At 46.5% G+C, this 15,183-nt stretch overlaps 1 protein-coding gene across 1 annotated transcript in view; it reads right to left on the reverse strand.

The window, feature by feature from the left end:
* Nucleotides 1–561: 561 nt before the first annotated feature.
* DDX1 (DEAD-box helicase 1) overlaps nt 562–15,183 on the reverse strand; it is a 344,760-nt gene continuing 330,138 nt past the window's right edge. The window contains exon 26 of the mRNA XM_086926316.1: nt 562–1,387. Within this exon, the coding sequence (XP_086782442.1) occupies nt 1,257–1,387 (131 nt within the window). The 3' untranslated portion in view covers nt 562–1,256. The remainder of the gene's footprint in view (nt 1,388–15,183) is intronic.

The raw sequence follows: 15,183 nt of genomic DNA on the forward strand, positions 1-15,183 counted from the left end.
ATGGGCCCTTGAATGGGCACCGTCTGTTGATGGGAATGTTGTAATGTGCTGTTTCAATGTGAGGTTGGAAGCACAAAAGAAAGGAAAAAAAGGCTATGTCCCAGTAAAATGCCAATACTGTGTAGAACATTTCGGTTTTCTGACAAGTCTGCCTGTTCCTGAAATCGGGGAAGATTGTGATTTTAGCATTACAAACCCTTTGCTGATACCATTTGCAGGGGAAAAAAAGACACTTTCTTCTGCATCACTTTTTTTCCCCCATCGCCTCCCCCACCCCAAAATAAATGTAGCTTTTTTTTGTTGCTTATTTGTCTGTCTCGTCAGCACTCCCAGGAGAATCCATTAAGTACTGGGTACCTTTAGAATCCTCAGGGTGTTGGATGAAAAGGACAAAAAAAAAACATGCCTTCTTCTGCAGCACTTTTCCCCCCATTTTCCCCCTAAAATCAAAATTTGGGTGCTTTTTGGCAAATTTTTGGCTCCCTCAGTTCTCCCAGGAGAATCTGGTATTGTAGCAGGATATTTATACAAAAATGGTAATAACTAACATGGTCTATAAGCTTTGCGTTCACTGATTTTTTAAGTTCTTTATTCAGTACACACCATGTGATAAAAAAATGTGTAAGTATATATAAAGATGAAATGGAGAAAAGTAAGTTTTGTAATTAAGAGGGCCAGGTCAGTACATATTTTCTGGGTACAGTATGCACATTGATTTTACACACTTGACACAGATCTTTTAGAGCTCTAAAAAGTTGGGTACAGATCCTGAACCTACCACAATTTTGGTCATTCAACAATTACACAATGATACCTATGAACTCTTCTTTTTTAGTTAGTCAGAATAGCTTATCTGATACGGCTTCTTAAATGAACTGACTCTTTCTCACTAAATAGGAACAGAGTATACATGCTGCAATTAAAAAATGTATGCACACAGGAGGAGGAACTTGAAATGATTACAAACATGGTTCGTGATGGATAGGTTTGAATGATGGACACTTGGTATTTACTAAGGAATATTAAGGATTAAACAGAAAAAAAATAATCAAACGTGTGGACATCAGCTTTTAATTTTCACATCAATTGATCAACTGCTACATTATGAGATTTCCATTTGGAAGATGGTGAATTGCCGGGCTATAAACTGAACCATTTAATTTAAATTTTGAACATGCGTGTGTCAATTGCATCACTACAATTACATTAGCACGTCGGGCATCTAGCATACAATAGTGATCTTTAATGTAGCACAATCAGAAACCCCTAAACAACTGGTTAGAAAGATAGCCAAGCTGCAAGAAAGATGTCTGAGCTTCCTTTTCGAGAGCAGCAAGTTCTTGTACCGTAGGTGCCAGAATATCCACATGTCCTTTATACTGTCCACCTGTAAAGATCAAACGCAGTTAGTTTAAAAACTATGTTTTAAAAAAACTATCAAAATGACTTCCCCTGCCTTAGACTTGTTTGCTCAATTATGTGTAGTTCTAGTCTTTGGGCTACGAAATTAAATTGACTACACAACTTTTACAACATTGGTTTGTTCCAATTACATATTTAATTATTATTGTTGATAAACAAAAATGTTATACATAGCACGTAACAGTTACTTTCCGAAAGTCTCTTCCAGTATTCTTTTCCACAGTTCAAATTATTAAGATGAAGAGACTACCATTTCATTCTTACATAACAAAATAATGAAAATACAAACATTCTACATGGGTTGGTGAGCCAGTATGCCTTTGTTTTTCCACTACTTTTTATATTGGCCTGATCCCTCTCCTGTGTAACTACACTTTAGGGCCTCAAATCGTGTCCCTGGACTTTAAAAAATCCTGCACAAATAAAGGAATTTTTACTGCTAGATGTGGGAAGTTTAATGCACCGCCCGTCCCTCTCCTCATGGATACATTTCAGTGGGTCAAACCTGAAAAAATGTATCACATCATAAACTAGAGGGCATTCATAAGTGAGTCCTCTGACTTCGATCATGCGGTCCTTAAAATGTATTCTTCTGACTTCACTTACATTTGTCTTTTCTACGCATTTCAACCATATCTTATTCTGCGAGACACACAAAAGTAAACATCTACCTCCACTATGGGGCAAATTAATGTTGGTCTCTTTTTCCAGAGGCAAGTGCAGACACTTGCAGCTATCATTCCCTTCAGCACAACTGTGTTCGCTCTTTTGCACTATTCAGGAAAGCATTTTAAATATCTCACACTTGTTTAGGACTACATCTGCCAAGGCGAGGGGTTTATTGGAAACTCTGGGATGTAGTTAGACAAAGCAAGAATCAGTTTGTTCTTGGTTAAGTTTGAAGTGGTTGTGCAAGTGTAGAGTCAAGCGTTCAGAGAGAATACTTCTAGGTAGAGCTGGATGTCATTGGCATAGTGATGGTAGGCAATGCTGCCTTGTCTAACAAATGCGGTGTGTCGTAATGTTGAAGGTTGTCAGAGAGAACTGAGCCTTGTGGGACACCCCGGGTGAGCGGTTAAATATCGGACATTGAGATGTTGATTTTTATTAGTTGGTATAGGTTTTGCAGAAATTAGGTGAACCATTGTAGAACTGTGCCGTCTACACAGATTCGTTGTTGCAGGGCGTCCAAAAGTAATTTATGGTCTAACATTTTGAAGACTGCTGATAGGTGTAGGAGGATGAGCAGGTAGCATCTATTAGTGTCTAGGGATTTATGAATGCCCTCTGTTAAATTAAGTATAGCGGTTTCTGTGTTGCATCCTTTTCTGAAACCGGACTGGTTTGAGTCAAGTAGGTTATTGGTGCTCAAGTGTTTGAGTTGTGCGAGCACACATTTCTCAAGAAATTTTCCCAGGAAGGGAAGGTTGGTGATGGGTCTGAAATTATTTTAGGATCTTCCAGGTGAGCATCTGTTCTTTTTAGGAGGAGGGTGATTTGGCCATGTTGAGGCAGTCTGGCATTAGCCTATTGCTCAGGGAGTTGTTTATAATCTTGGACCTAAGAAGGGTTAAGGCGTGATTGAGGTGTTTTGCCAGAGATGAGGGAGTGGGTCTGCGTAGTGCCAGGAGGGTTTGGATTTGGCAATCACCATGGAGATGTCCTCCTCCGAGTGGGTTCAAACTTTTCAGCTTGTTATATTCTGTATAGGTACTATAATATAGGCCTCAGTAAACTAGTTACCCTTCATCTATATTCTCTCCCTACATTACACTTGTCACGGTTTACAGGGACTGACCTTTTAACTAGATATTACACAGCATTCAGAACACTGGTTTTCCCTAGTTTGAAATCTCATACATTAAACATGCAGATTCTGTATATTTACTATAGGAAGTACACAACAAGCTCTTGAATGCTGAGGAGGGCTTAGGCTCATATGAGTTGTTACTGGAAGAGGGACCACTGTTTTGAAGGTCGAGGAGTGATCTTGGGTTAAGTTAATCTCTGTTGTAGAGAAGGAATTGTTAGTGTTAGTCTGTGGGTGACAGTCCAGGGAGAGGTCGATCTTCATGATTTTGTTATTGAAGAATTTGGCAAAGTTGCTGCAGTGGAGTTTTGAGGCAGGGGGAATTTCCTTGGATGGTTTGTTGTTCGAGGATGTTAAAAAAGCTCTTTGTGGCAGTTTTTCGCTTTGTCTAGGGCACTGCGGAAGAAGGTGGTTTCCTCTATTAGGATGTGTTTTTGTAGTTCCTGCGTTCTCTGCTAAGCTGGAAGAGGCAGAATTTGGCTAGGTCAGCTCTCCAGAGCCTTTCAGCAGCTCACTGTTCTTCTTTCTGAATCAAGATCCTTTTTGTACCAGGATCTTGAGGGAGTATCTTTGATCCCTTTATAGTTTCACGGTGGCTCGTTGTCAAGGGCAGTTTTCATCGTCGAGTTGTAGTGGGATGTGAACTCATCTGTATATTGAGATTGTCAGAAGTAGGTGGGAGAAGGGATATTTTTCATACAGGTCAGATAAGGGGATCAGATTGAGGTTCTTAGACCACTGGAGGGTTTTCCTAGATCAGTTGGGAGGAGATGCCAAGTTAGGAGGAATTGCAGCTTGGTTGCTGTAAAACAGAATGCTGTGGTGGTCTGACCAGTCAACTGGGAGAATGCTTATCACTTCATTTTGGACTATGATCGCATCTAAGGTTGAGCCTTTGTTGTGAGTGTGTCCCTAGCAGTGTAGGGTAATATTTTTGCTGAGTAGGAGTTCATTCAGTAATTGTATTAGTGTGTCCTTCTCATTATTCCAGTGGAGATTGAAGTTACCTAGGAATATGTTGTTAGGAGTTAGAGAGAGCAGTGCGTTAGCAGTTCAGATAGGTGAACACCAAAAGTGGGCATATTCCCTGAAGGGTGGTAGACTAGATGACACTTTGTTGCCCTTTAGCTTTAGGATGGTGCTGAAGTAGTCAAATGTTGGATATGAGAAGGAGTTTGTTTCAGCCACTGTGGGGTCGGGCAGGGGGGGGGGGGGGGGTCAGGGCTGTTATGAGGCCATATTTCTCTTCTACATCATACTCTTTTTGTGGGACTCCATCCTGGTTACTTGATAGAATAGAAGTTGTGTCATATACTGTGTCTACATAGCACAACAAATCTTTTATTCCTGCAGCATAGGCATTAATGGAGTGTCATACTAGGAGCTTTGTCTCCTTTGATTGATTGTTTTTAGGAATGTGAGCATTCCTAAAAATAATAATATAAAATATAAAAAATAATAATATAAAATAATAATTTGATCTTCTATATAAAATTCAAAGATACAATCTATTCACAGCTACAATTCTTAACCGCTATAACAATGTCAACCGATACAGAACATCTAAAAATCTGACATGATATAACTTTAGAAGTAATGTGAAATCCTATTCTTTGTATACTGCACTCAACCAGTTTTGACAACTAGTTAATGGTTGTCGCACTTAAACATACAGAATCTCGGCATGCAGACTTTAGGCTGCATTGTTTCTGCCGACGGACACTGAGCCACCTGTATTGTAGCATCTCATTAAAAGGTGCTACAGTTGCAGGTAGGGAAATGCCTGCCAGCAAGTTGAGCAGGGGAGCTGGGGTAAAGTGGGGACCCCACAGCTAAAAAATAAATAAAATAAAACACAGCAGTCAACGTGGATCAAACACCTGCGTCAAGAGTAAGTTTGTGTTTGCCACGCGGTGAAATGTTTGCAAATCTAGAATCTTTCATGGATAGAGGTCAATACTGTTGATGTATCGTGAGGGCTATTTGTAGCCCTCTGTATACCTCTTTCAGGCCTAAAAACTCTTCAGCATGAGGTGTGGGATGAAGAATTTTCCTTTGGTCCAATTATCAGAAGAAACTGTGTGTAAATATAATACGAGGTCCTGGAACTCATCACACCAAGCATCACCCCTCAAAATTGTGTTAGATGTCTCTCCTGACTCAACTTTGTCAAATGTTTATTACTTTATTTTAGCATGAGTGGCCGATTTGTACTGAGCATTCAGTACAATGGCTACATTATTGGGTTTTAACAGCCACAAGGTGGTCATCAGGAAACAAGGAAGAGATATAGCATGTAATATTACAGGTACAAGTTGTAACCATGAAAGCCAGAGCATATACACATAAAAGACGGTTGGTCTTCCAGGTGTGTTATTTTGAATACATTGAGTCAAAGGGCCAGCCACTTCCCCCACACACGACCGTGTTTCCGAGGACTACCCCTTGCCTCAAACACCAGCCTCTCCTGCTGGACACACCAATCTACTCCACTGCACCACTGTGTAATGGTGGAGGGAGGGGGGGGATTCAGCCACCTTGCCGCAATATCACGCTTTCCAACAAGAAGGGTCGTACCCAGGAAGGCCATTTCTGCCTTCGAGCCTCATATACCCTCCGATACTCTGAGAAGGATCAGGAGCAGGGGGGGTTAGGGTTCAATGCCCACCCGAGCACCTCCGTCAGGTCTCTTGTCACCGCGGTTCAGTATTTTTGTATTTTCACACAGGAACACACCATTTGGAAGAAGACTTCCTGCGTGACTGTGCACCATGGGCAGGTGGAATTGAGGCAGAGGCTTGCCCTGTGCAGGTGCGAGGGGGGCAGGGAGGTATGCTGCGTAGAGGTAATATGTTTGTATTAGTTGCAGTTTGGAGAGATGGTAAGCTTGCTGGGGCAATCAGGGATTCATGCCAGCTCTCCCATTGAGTCCTGAGGTGGCTACACGAGCCAGGGGTGTTTATTAGGAGGGTTCAGTATATTTAGGAAACTGTGTCCCAGGTTTCTCATAAGGGTTTTGGCCTCTTGCGGACTAAACTCCCGGAGAGGCTCCATGCCCTGTATATGGCCATGAATGGCGTGTCGGACCTGGAGATACCTGGAGAATTGAGTGTGGCAGAGGGCATATGACTCGTGAAGGTTAGCGAAGGAACATATGTGTGTTCATGACCACATGTCTCCTAGTTGGGAGATCCTGATGGTATCCCATGCTCTTAAGCCAGTGAGCACTGCCACCTCCTTCAGCCCGGGTGCCATGCCAAAGAGGTTTGTTGTGTAAGTTTATCATCCCATTGTATGTGGCGCAAAGAGACTCGCAAAGCTAAGAATACCGCCAGTGTGACCATAGGTATATGCGAGGGAACCGAAGAGACATATAGCAATGCCTGTAGGACAGGGAAACCTAATAGGGAAAGCTCTAATTTATAGGCAGTGTCCTACCACCCCCGTCGAACCAGTCATGGACGAGGAGGTGGTGAGAGGAGAGATAGTAGCGTACAGATTGGACATGCCCAGACCACCATCAAAGGGACTCGTTGGCAGTGGGAGAGCGCTAGTCAGGCCATGATCCCCGCCATAAAAAGGTCCATGCGTCCCTTCTAGTTTTCGCAACCAGGACCTCGGAATCTAGAGAGGCAGATTTAGAAAGATGTAGAGGAAAAGGGAAAGTACCATCATTTTGGACAGCACTATACGGCCCATTAAGGGGGAAGCTTTGCCATTTAGTTAGGTCCACCTTTACTTTTTTGAGCAGCGGTTGCAGTTTAAGGGCCCAGACGAGTTCTGGGTTCAACATCACCTATACGCCCAGGTATTTGAAGCTCAATCTGCGAAGGGGAATGGATAACTGCTAGTTAAAGCAGACTCTCGAGGGAGCCAGGGGGTCCAGCACAGATTTGGAGGGGTTAATATTCAGGCCCGAGGTCTATCCAAAAGCCTCAAGCAGCTGGAGGCATCGGGGGCCACTCCTTGCTAGGTTCTTCAAGTACAGCAGAACATCTCCGCATAGAGGGCGATGCTATCCTCATGGTTGACGGCCCACAGCCACGCTTTGCATAGCAGGTCACCACGGATCAGCTGAGCCAGGGGGTCCATTTCTTGGGCAAAGAGCAGAGGAGACAGGGGGCAACCCAGTCTCGTACTTACTTTATGGAGAGGGAGTCTGATAGAACCCCGTTCACGCACTCCCAGGCCGAAGGGTGAGAGTATAGGATACCGACCATGCCCCGAAAACATGGACCAAGGCCGGCGGAAGACAACACCTTATGTAAGAAGTCGCAATCCACCATGTCGAACGTCTTTTCAAAATCATGGAGGAATACGGCTACATCTTGTGGTAAGGAGTGACGGTGGGCTAGGGCTACATGGAACCGTCGAATGCAGTGCTGTGTGCTTCCCTGCAGCATTAAGCCGGGTGGATGAACGTTGATAGTACTCTTTTCAATCTGTTGGCCAGTATTGTGGCAAAATCTTTAATTTCGCAATTAAGTAGAGAAATGTGGCAGTAGTGAGCACAGGATGTGGAAAGGGGTTGAGTCTTGGCAATCAAAACTATTGTGGCAGAGTCTAGATCCCCTGGGAAGCAGCCAAAGTGACAAGCCCCCTCAAACAGTGCTAGAAGATGAGTGAGAAGTAAGTCTCAGTTTTTCATCAGGTACTACCAGGGTGAAACCATCCCAGCCGGGGGCTTTCCCAGGGCTCAGTCTGCAGACAGTTTCCCCAATCTCCTCCACTCTAATGGGGCCATCGAGCAGTTGGAAGTCCTCCCTGGAGAGGTTTGGAAGGATGGTGGAGTCCAGGAAGAGACTACTTGCCATCGGATCCTTGTCCACCGGAACGGAGTATAGTTTTTCGTAGTAAAGGGCAAAAGCTTGGGCAATGTTTGGCAGGGAACGCTGCATATAGCCTGCCTCACCCATATTCTCTGGGACGATTCTATTGATATGCTGGTGTAAGGCCAGCCAGTACAGCATTTTTCCATTTTTGTCACCCCAGCCTTAAACGCTGACCATCATTCCGCGCCAGATGAGTTTGGCTGCTTCTAGTGTGTAGGTCTATGTCCTCCCGGACAAGATGTAATTGGCCGGAGATTTCTTCCTGTGGGTTGGAGAGGAGCTGTTCCAGGCGTAGGGCCCGGGTTTCCAGCTGGGTGATGAGGGAGAGGCGCTCATGTTCCAGCACCCTGATTAAGTGTTTTGCAAACTCAAAGAGGGTGGCTTTGCTGGCAGTCCAGAGTGTGCTCACCCATGTTACCATTCTGGAGTTAAGAAAGTAGGATTAAAGCTTGTATTTCAGTGCTTGATGAAAGCTATGTTATGGAGTTACCATGCGTTGATATGCCACAAGAGCCTCGGTGCTAGGAAAGAATTCCTGATGCGGAGGAGCGGAGAGAGGGGGGTGGGGGGTGTTGTGATCAGAGATTCTTCTGGGCAATATGTCAATGTGTCTCAGCGCCTGGTAGTTTGGAGCCGGCAAGAGAATCAGGTCAATGCGGGAGTGCATGTGGTTGGCGGCTGAAGTGTGTGTAAATTGGCAGAGCCTAAGGTGCAAGGACCGCCAGACGTCACCGAGGTCCCAGGAGGATGTCCAGTCCACATGAAGCTTCGTCCCCGGGCCCCTAGAGGCAGCGGGGCGGGTGCGGGGACAGCGTTGAAGTCTCCTCCCAACACAGCGAGACCCTGTGGCAAGCAGGCGAGAAGTGTTGAGGTCCCCAAGGCAGAGTGACAGAGTGCCCGGTGGCACATAGATGGACAGCAGCACGATCATCCGCCCCTCCAGGGTGCCCGCCAGTGCTATAAAATGCCCCTGGGGATCACAAGTCACCCTAGAGACTACAAGAGGAAAGGAATGGTTGAGGAGGAATGCGACCCCTCTTTACCCCTGCGAGTATCCCACTTGAAAAACCCTGTCATAGCCTTTACGGGCCAGGAAAGGATAGCGTTCGTCCTGAAGGTGGGTTTCCTGCAAGAGAAGGAACTAAGGCAAGTGACAATTTGGCAAATGCAAAGACCGCCGAGCGTTTGATCCGGTCTAACAGACCGTTAATGTTCCATGAAAATACCTGGAAGGCCATTGGGTGGGATCAAGTGTATTTGCAAGGCTAATTACATACCCGTAGGGGGGAGGGAATTGGCCACGACACAATATAATGGGTGTCTGGGAGACTTTAAGATTGGACATGGCTGTGGGCTCATGGTCACATAGAAGAGCGGATGTAGCCTTGTGGTTAGAGCCATCGACCTCGAAGCTGGGGAACAGAGTTCGAGTCTCGGCAACGACGCTCAACATCCTGCGATTCTGTGCAAATCACTTAATCTTCCTGTGCCTAACAAAAATGAATGCGTGTCTGCAACGAAACTGTTGCTTATGTAAAGCACTTTGATGCCCAATATCTCGGGTCTAGTTTGCGCTATATAAAACTCTTTAAAAAAAAATTAAAAAAAATATATATATATATATATATATATATATATATATATACACATATATATATACACATATATATATATATATATATATATATATATATATATATATATATATATATATATATATATATATATATATGATGCCATTGGATGTGCCAGTACCAAGAGAGAAGGAAAAGGTGTAAACAATATACAAGAACTTATGAAGAGACCTCCCCCTGCCCCCCAACTTCCACCCCTTCCCACACTTCCACCCCGGAAGCATCTGTCGCCCAAGGAAACCGAAACAGTGGAGTCAACAGTGAATAACACATTGAGTCTTCAACAAGATGTGGGGTGACCCAGCGTGTAGACAGGAGGTGTGCACACCAGCTGCCGCCAAAAAAACAATGTGCATTCTGGTTGGAGGGTGTTGGGCACGGGACCAACATTGTCCCCGTGCACTTGGAAGAGACCATGTGATGTCCACAGGAACCAAGTTCCACGCCTGAGGGCGGGCAGAGTATTGGACTGTAGGAAAGGCCAGAGTCTGGCTAAGGAAGAACAATTATTACTTACCTGTAAACAGGTGGTTCTCCAGTATTGGTGTCGTTCATAGATTCACATGCTTGAATATTCCCCGTCGTCGAAGTGGGAGTCCCACTGTAAATAAAATAGCAATAACATACCAATAACATATGTATGTAATACATAACACATGAAATAGTAGTAGTATATACGTAATAAAGGCTCAAAAACCAATTCCTAAATAGGAATACATAATGGAGAGAAAAAACACTTGTAGCATATTCCTGTCATTATGTTAGTCCAAACTACAGCCAATCTGGTGCCAGCACCCTTCCAGAACCTTCTCCTCAGAGCACAGACCCTCCGATTTTCGTAGCACAAGAGTGACAAAAGAGTTGATGAGGAGAAGCGAGCCTCTGAGGGGAGGAGGGTGGGTCGCATGTGAATCTATGAAAGACACCAATACTGGAGAACCACCTGTTAACAGGTAAGTAACAATTGTTCTTCTAAAATATTAGGGCGACTCTCATAGATTAACATGCTTGAATAGAATAGAGAGCAGTAACATCCGAAGAGGCCCGATTGCTATGCAACAGCATGGAGAGAACCAAAGAGAAAGTAATAATACATACATGTAAGTACTGATAGCAATCATAAAAACCATAGCGGAGGAGGGAAGACAGAGGCACACCTTAGTTAAAAAGATGACGAAGGACAGCCTGCCCCACTGCTATATCCGCCTCGTTGATGGCATCCAAGCAGTAGTGCTTCGTGAACGTGTGCCTGCCGGACCACGTGGCTGCTCGGCAGATCTGATGAAGCGGCACACCAGCAAAGAGGGCGGTAGAGGATGACATCGCCCTGGTGGAATGAGCCCTCACTGTAGATCGTAGAGGCTTGCCGGCCTGCTGATGGCAGAAGACAATGGCTGAAGAAATCCAACGTGCAATAGTTGGCTTGGTAACAGGGCGCCCTTTACGCATGCGTCCGTAGGCAATGAACAGTTGATCGGACCTGCGAAAAGGGGCCGTCCTGCTGATGTAAAATTTAAGGCATCGCTTGATTTCCAAAGAGTGCAATCGTTGCTCTGCCGGAGATTGAGGATCGACAAAGAAAGTCTTTAAGAAAACAGGCTCGTTTAGATGGAAATCCGTAGGCACCTTTGGCAGAAAAGTTATATTGGTGCGAAGCACCATAGTGTCAGGTTTGAATAGAAGAAAAGGAGGTTTAACAGTGAAAGCGTGAAGATCACTCATGCGACGAGATGATGTCAGAGCAAGGAGAAGGGCTACCTTCCAGGTCAGAAACTTTAAGTGCGCCCTATGGATAGGCTCGAATGGCGCCTTCATTAGTTGGGCTAAGACGACATTGAGATGCCAAGTGGGAGGAGGACGCCGAAGAGGTGGGAACTTCCGGAACAGTCCTTTGAAAAACTGACGAATAACTCTGGAAGAGCAAGGAGAGGAGGAGCCATCCTGCCGGAAACGAGAGATTGCCGCCAAGAAAACTCTCAAAGTAGCATGGGAAAGCCCAGATTGAGCGAGGTCCAGAAAGAACGTAAGTAGCTGCTCCGGGGTGGAATGTATAGGATGGACATTCGTAGTCACACACCAATGGCAGAATCTCTTCCATTTGAGCTTGTAAGTCTTAATGGTAGACGGAGCTCTGGTCTGAGTGAGAATGTCTCGGCATTCCGGCGAGATATTTAAATGCGCAAATTCAAGGTGCTCAGGTTCCAGGCAAACAATTGTAGAGAGGAGGGGTTCGGATGGCAAATTTGACCCCCGTCCATCGTCAGGAGGTCCGGTCGAGGATGCAGGAGGATGGGCTCGCAATGGGACAGAAGGAGCAACTCCGAGAACCATGCCTGACGGGGCCATCTGGGAGCGATCAGGAGAATGTGGCAGGGTTGCCTCCGCATCTTCCACAGCACACGAGGCACGAAACTGGATCGGAGGAAAAGCGTAGGCGAATAGATCGCACCAATTCATCAAAAGGGCATTCCCGCACGACCCGTGGTGGGGATGCCAACTTGCGTGAGATGGGCAGTTCCGGTTCTCCGGCGTTGCAAAGAGATCCAGAGACGGACGACCCCATCGTTGAAAAACGAGGTCGAGAGTCGGTTGATGTAACTCCCACTCATGGGTCGATGATGTGAACCTGCTGAGGGAATCCGCTAGGATGTTGGAGACGCCTGGCAGATGCACAGCCGTCAGGGAAACTTGTTGACGGATTGCCCAATCCCAGATCGACTGAGCCAGCCGAGACAAGAGGGGAGACCTGGTTCCGCCCTGCTTGTTGACATAGTGCATACTAGTGGTATTGTCAGTCTGAATGAGCACAGATTCCCCTTGAATCACAGGAAGGAATGACTTGAAAGCCAGATAAATTGCCATCAGCTCCAGCCTGTTGATGTGCCAGGAACGATGAAGCGGAGACCCTTTGCCTTTGATGGAAAGGCCTTGAAGGTGAGCGCCCCAGCCTTCTAATGAGGCGTCTGTTGTGAGCGTGAGTTCTGGAGTGGTGGAGAGGAAATTAGTTCCTGTCGCAAGGTTGGACAGTTGCACCCACCATTGGAGAGCTGATCTCATGCGAGCGGTAACACTCACAAGGTCGTTGAAAGAACCGGAGACCTGACGCCACTGTACGTCCAATTCCTCCTGAATGGGGCAAGCCCGAAGTCTGCAATTTGGGATCAGTGCAATACAAGACGATGCCATCCCATTATGTGGAGAAGTGTGGCTCACTGGTTAGAGGAGGCATACCCTGAAGCAGAGGTCAGACCCGGGACCAGGGTTCAATTCCCGACGCGGCAGGGTCTTGAGCCCAATTGTCCACGGACTCGATAATTCTCGCTTCGGTGCCCACTCTAATCACGGGTTCACACTCTGCAACTCTGGGCATTAAGCTTGCTTAATCTCCACAATGGCCCTCCCGCGGCGGGATGCCTGGCTTTCACCTTGGGGATGCCCAGTACGGGTTATCTCACAGGGAAAAGCCAGGACGGGTTCCCAATGCAAGCGCCGAGATGCCCTAGGGTAAGTCGAGCGCTATATAAGAACACCCATACATACATACATACATACATACATCCCCAGAAACGACTTCAAGATCCGGACAGAAACGGACAGTCTTGCCCGAATCAGAGACACCAAGCGAAGGATCTTTTGTTGACGTTATTGGGACACGAATGCCATTGAAAGCACGGTGTCCAATGTTGCTCCCAGAAAATTACTGCTTTGAGCCGGTTCGACCTGAGACTTTGACATTGATGGTTAGGCCGAGAGATCGAAACACGTCCTGACAGACGGGTGTATTGAAACAGCTGTTTGCGAGACTGACTTGAGGAGGCAGTCGTCCAGATATGGAAAGATTTGGATGCCTTGGAGACGCAGGTAAGTCACTACTGGGGCCAATACTTTCGTGAAGACACGAGGGGCGGATCGGAGGCCGAAAGGCAACACCTTGAACTGGAAGTCACTCTGTCCCACCCGGAAGCGCAAGTACTTCCGATGCTTTTGAAGAATTGGAACATGGAAGTAGGCATCCTGTAGGTCGATGGTGGTCATGAAGTCGCCCATGGAGAGCAGACGCAGGATCTCTACCAGTGTAAGCATGCGAAAGGATTGGCTCTTGAGGTACCTGTTGAGCCCTTGCAAATTCAGAATTGGTCGCCAATCTCCCGTTTTCTTGAGTATTAGGAAACAACGGGAATAGAAACCCATTCCTCTCTGAGACTTGGGAACCACTTCAACGGCACCTTTCTGAATTAGAAGACAAACTTGATGGAAAAGCTCCTTGAGGTGGGGAGGAGGGGGGCAAGATGGTTGAGTGGGAGGAGGAATCTTTATGAACTCTAGAGCATGGCCCTTTTTGACAATGTCCAGAACCCAGCGGTCCGAGGTGATGGAGGACCACTGAGAAAAGGGGGGGGTGGGGGGAGGGGAGTACAAAAGTCATTGACATTTGGGAGTGGATCCTCTATACGAGGATTTACCCCTGTAGGATTTTGACGACTGCTGTCGGGAGGAGTGCTGCTGGTTGGAAGAGTAGCGTTGGTTACCTTGATGGTAGGAGCGGTATTGAGAGTTTCCTCCACGAAAAGTTGAGGTGCCGTGTCCGCGAGCACCCCGAAATGGCTGCTTTGGAAACTGTAAAGTCCCCAATGAGCGAGCAGTGTCAGTGTCCTTTTTAATGGCCTGCAAAGCCTCGTCTATGTGCGCTCCAAAAAGCGACTCACCGTTGTATGGCATATCCAGGATCTTGGATTGAACTTCTTGGCGGAAAGAGGTGGACCGTAATCAGCCCTGCCGTCGTAAGACCGCTGCACTAGCAAGCTGACGAAAGCCAGTACACTTAATGTCAACTGCACAATCAATGATTTCCTCTGACGTCCTCTCTCCGTCCTGCAGGATTTGCAAAGCTTCAGTCTTCGAAGCGTCAGGGATGAGGTTCACCAGGGCAGTCAATTCCGACCACATCTGGCGGTCGTAGCGGCCTAAGATGGCTAAAGCATTAGCCGCCCTCACCGTAGTGGATGCCATCGTGGAGAACTTGCGTCCAATAGCGTCCAGGCGCCGACCCTCCCTATCTGGAGTAGCTGAAATTGGCGATGCCGGATTACGGGAACGACGTTGAGCTGCTTGAGTGACCACTGAGTCGGGCTTTGCATGAGCGACAAGGAACACTGGAGATCCTACGGGCGCCTTATATTTTTTCTCAAGGCGAGGCAGTTGAGCCGGCAGTGAATTTGGTGTTTGCATGAGCTTCACCCCTTCAGCCCATATAAAGTCTATGATGGGTATAGTGTGGACTTGTTTGAATGGCTGATTTTTAAAATCATAGAGGAAACAATCCTCCTCCCTCTGGACTCTAGGCAATTTGAAACGTTGGGCCGCTCTATCCATCAGCTGATGGAAACTCGCAATTTCCACCGGAGGCGAATCCCCGGGCTCTACCGGGAGAGGGGAAGGGGTCTGGATTTGGCAGTCGTCCCGCTCAGCCATGTGGGTGGCTGCG

Source organism: Lissotriton vulgaris, chromosome 6, assembly GCF_964263255.1.
Source record: "Lissotriton vulgaris chromosome 6, aLisVul1.2, whole genome shotgun sequence".
NCBI lineage: Eukaryota > Metazoa > Chordata > Amphibia > Caudata > Salamandridae > Lissotriton > Lissotriton vulgaris.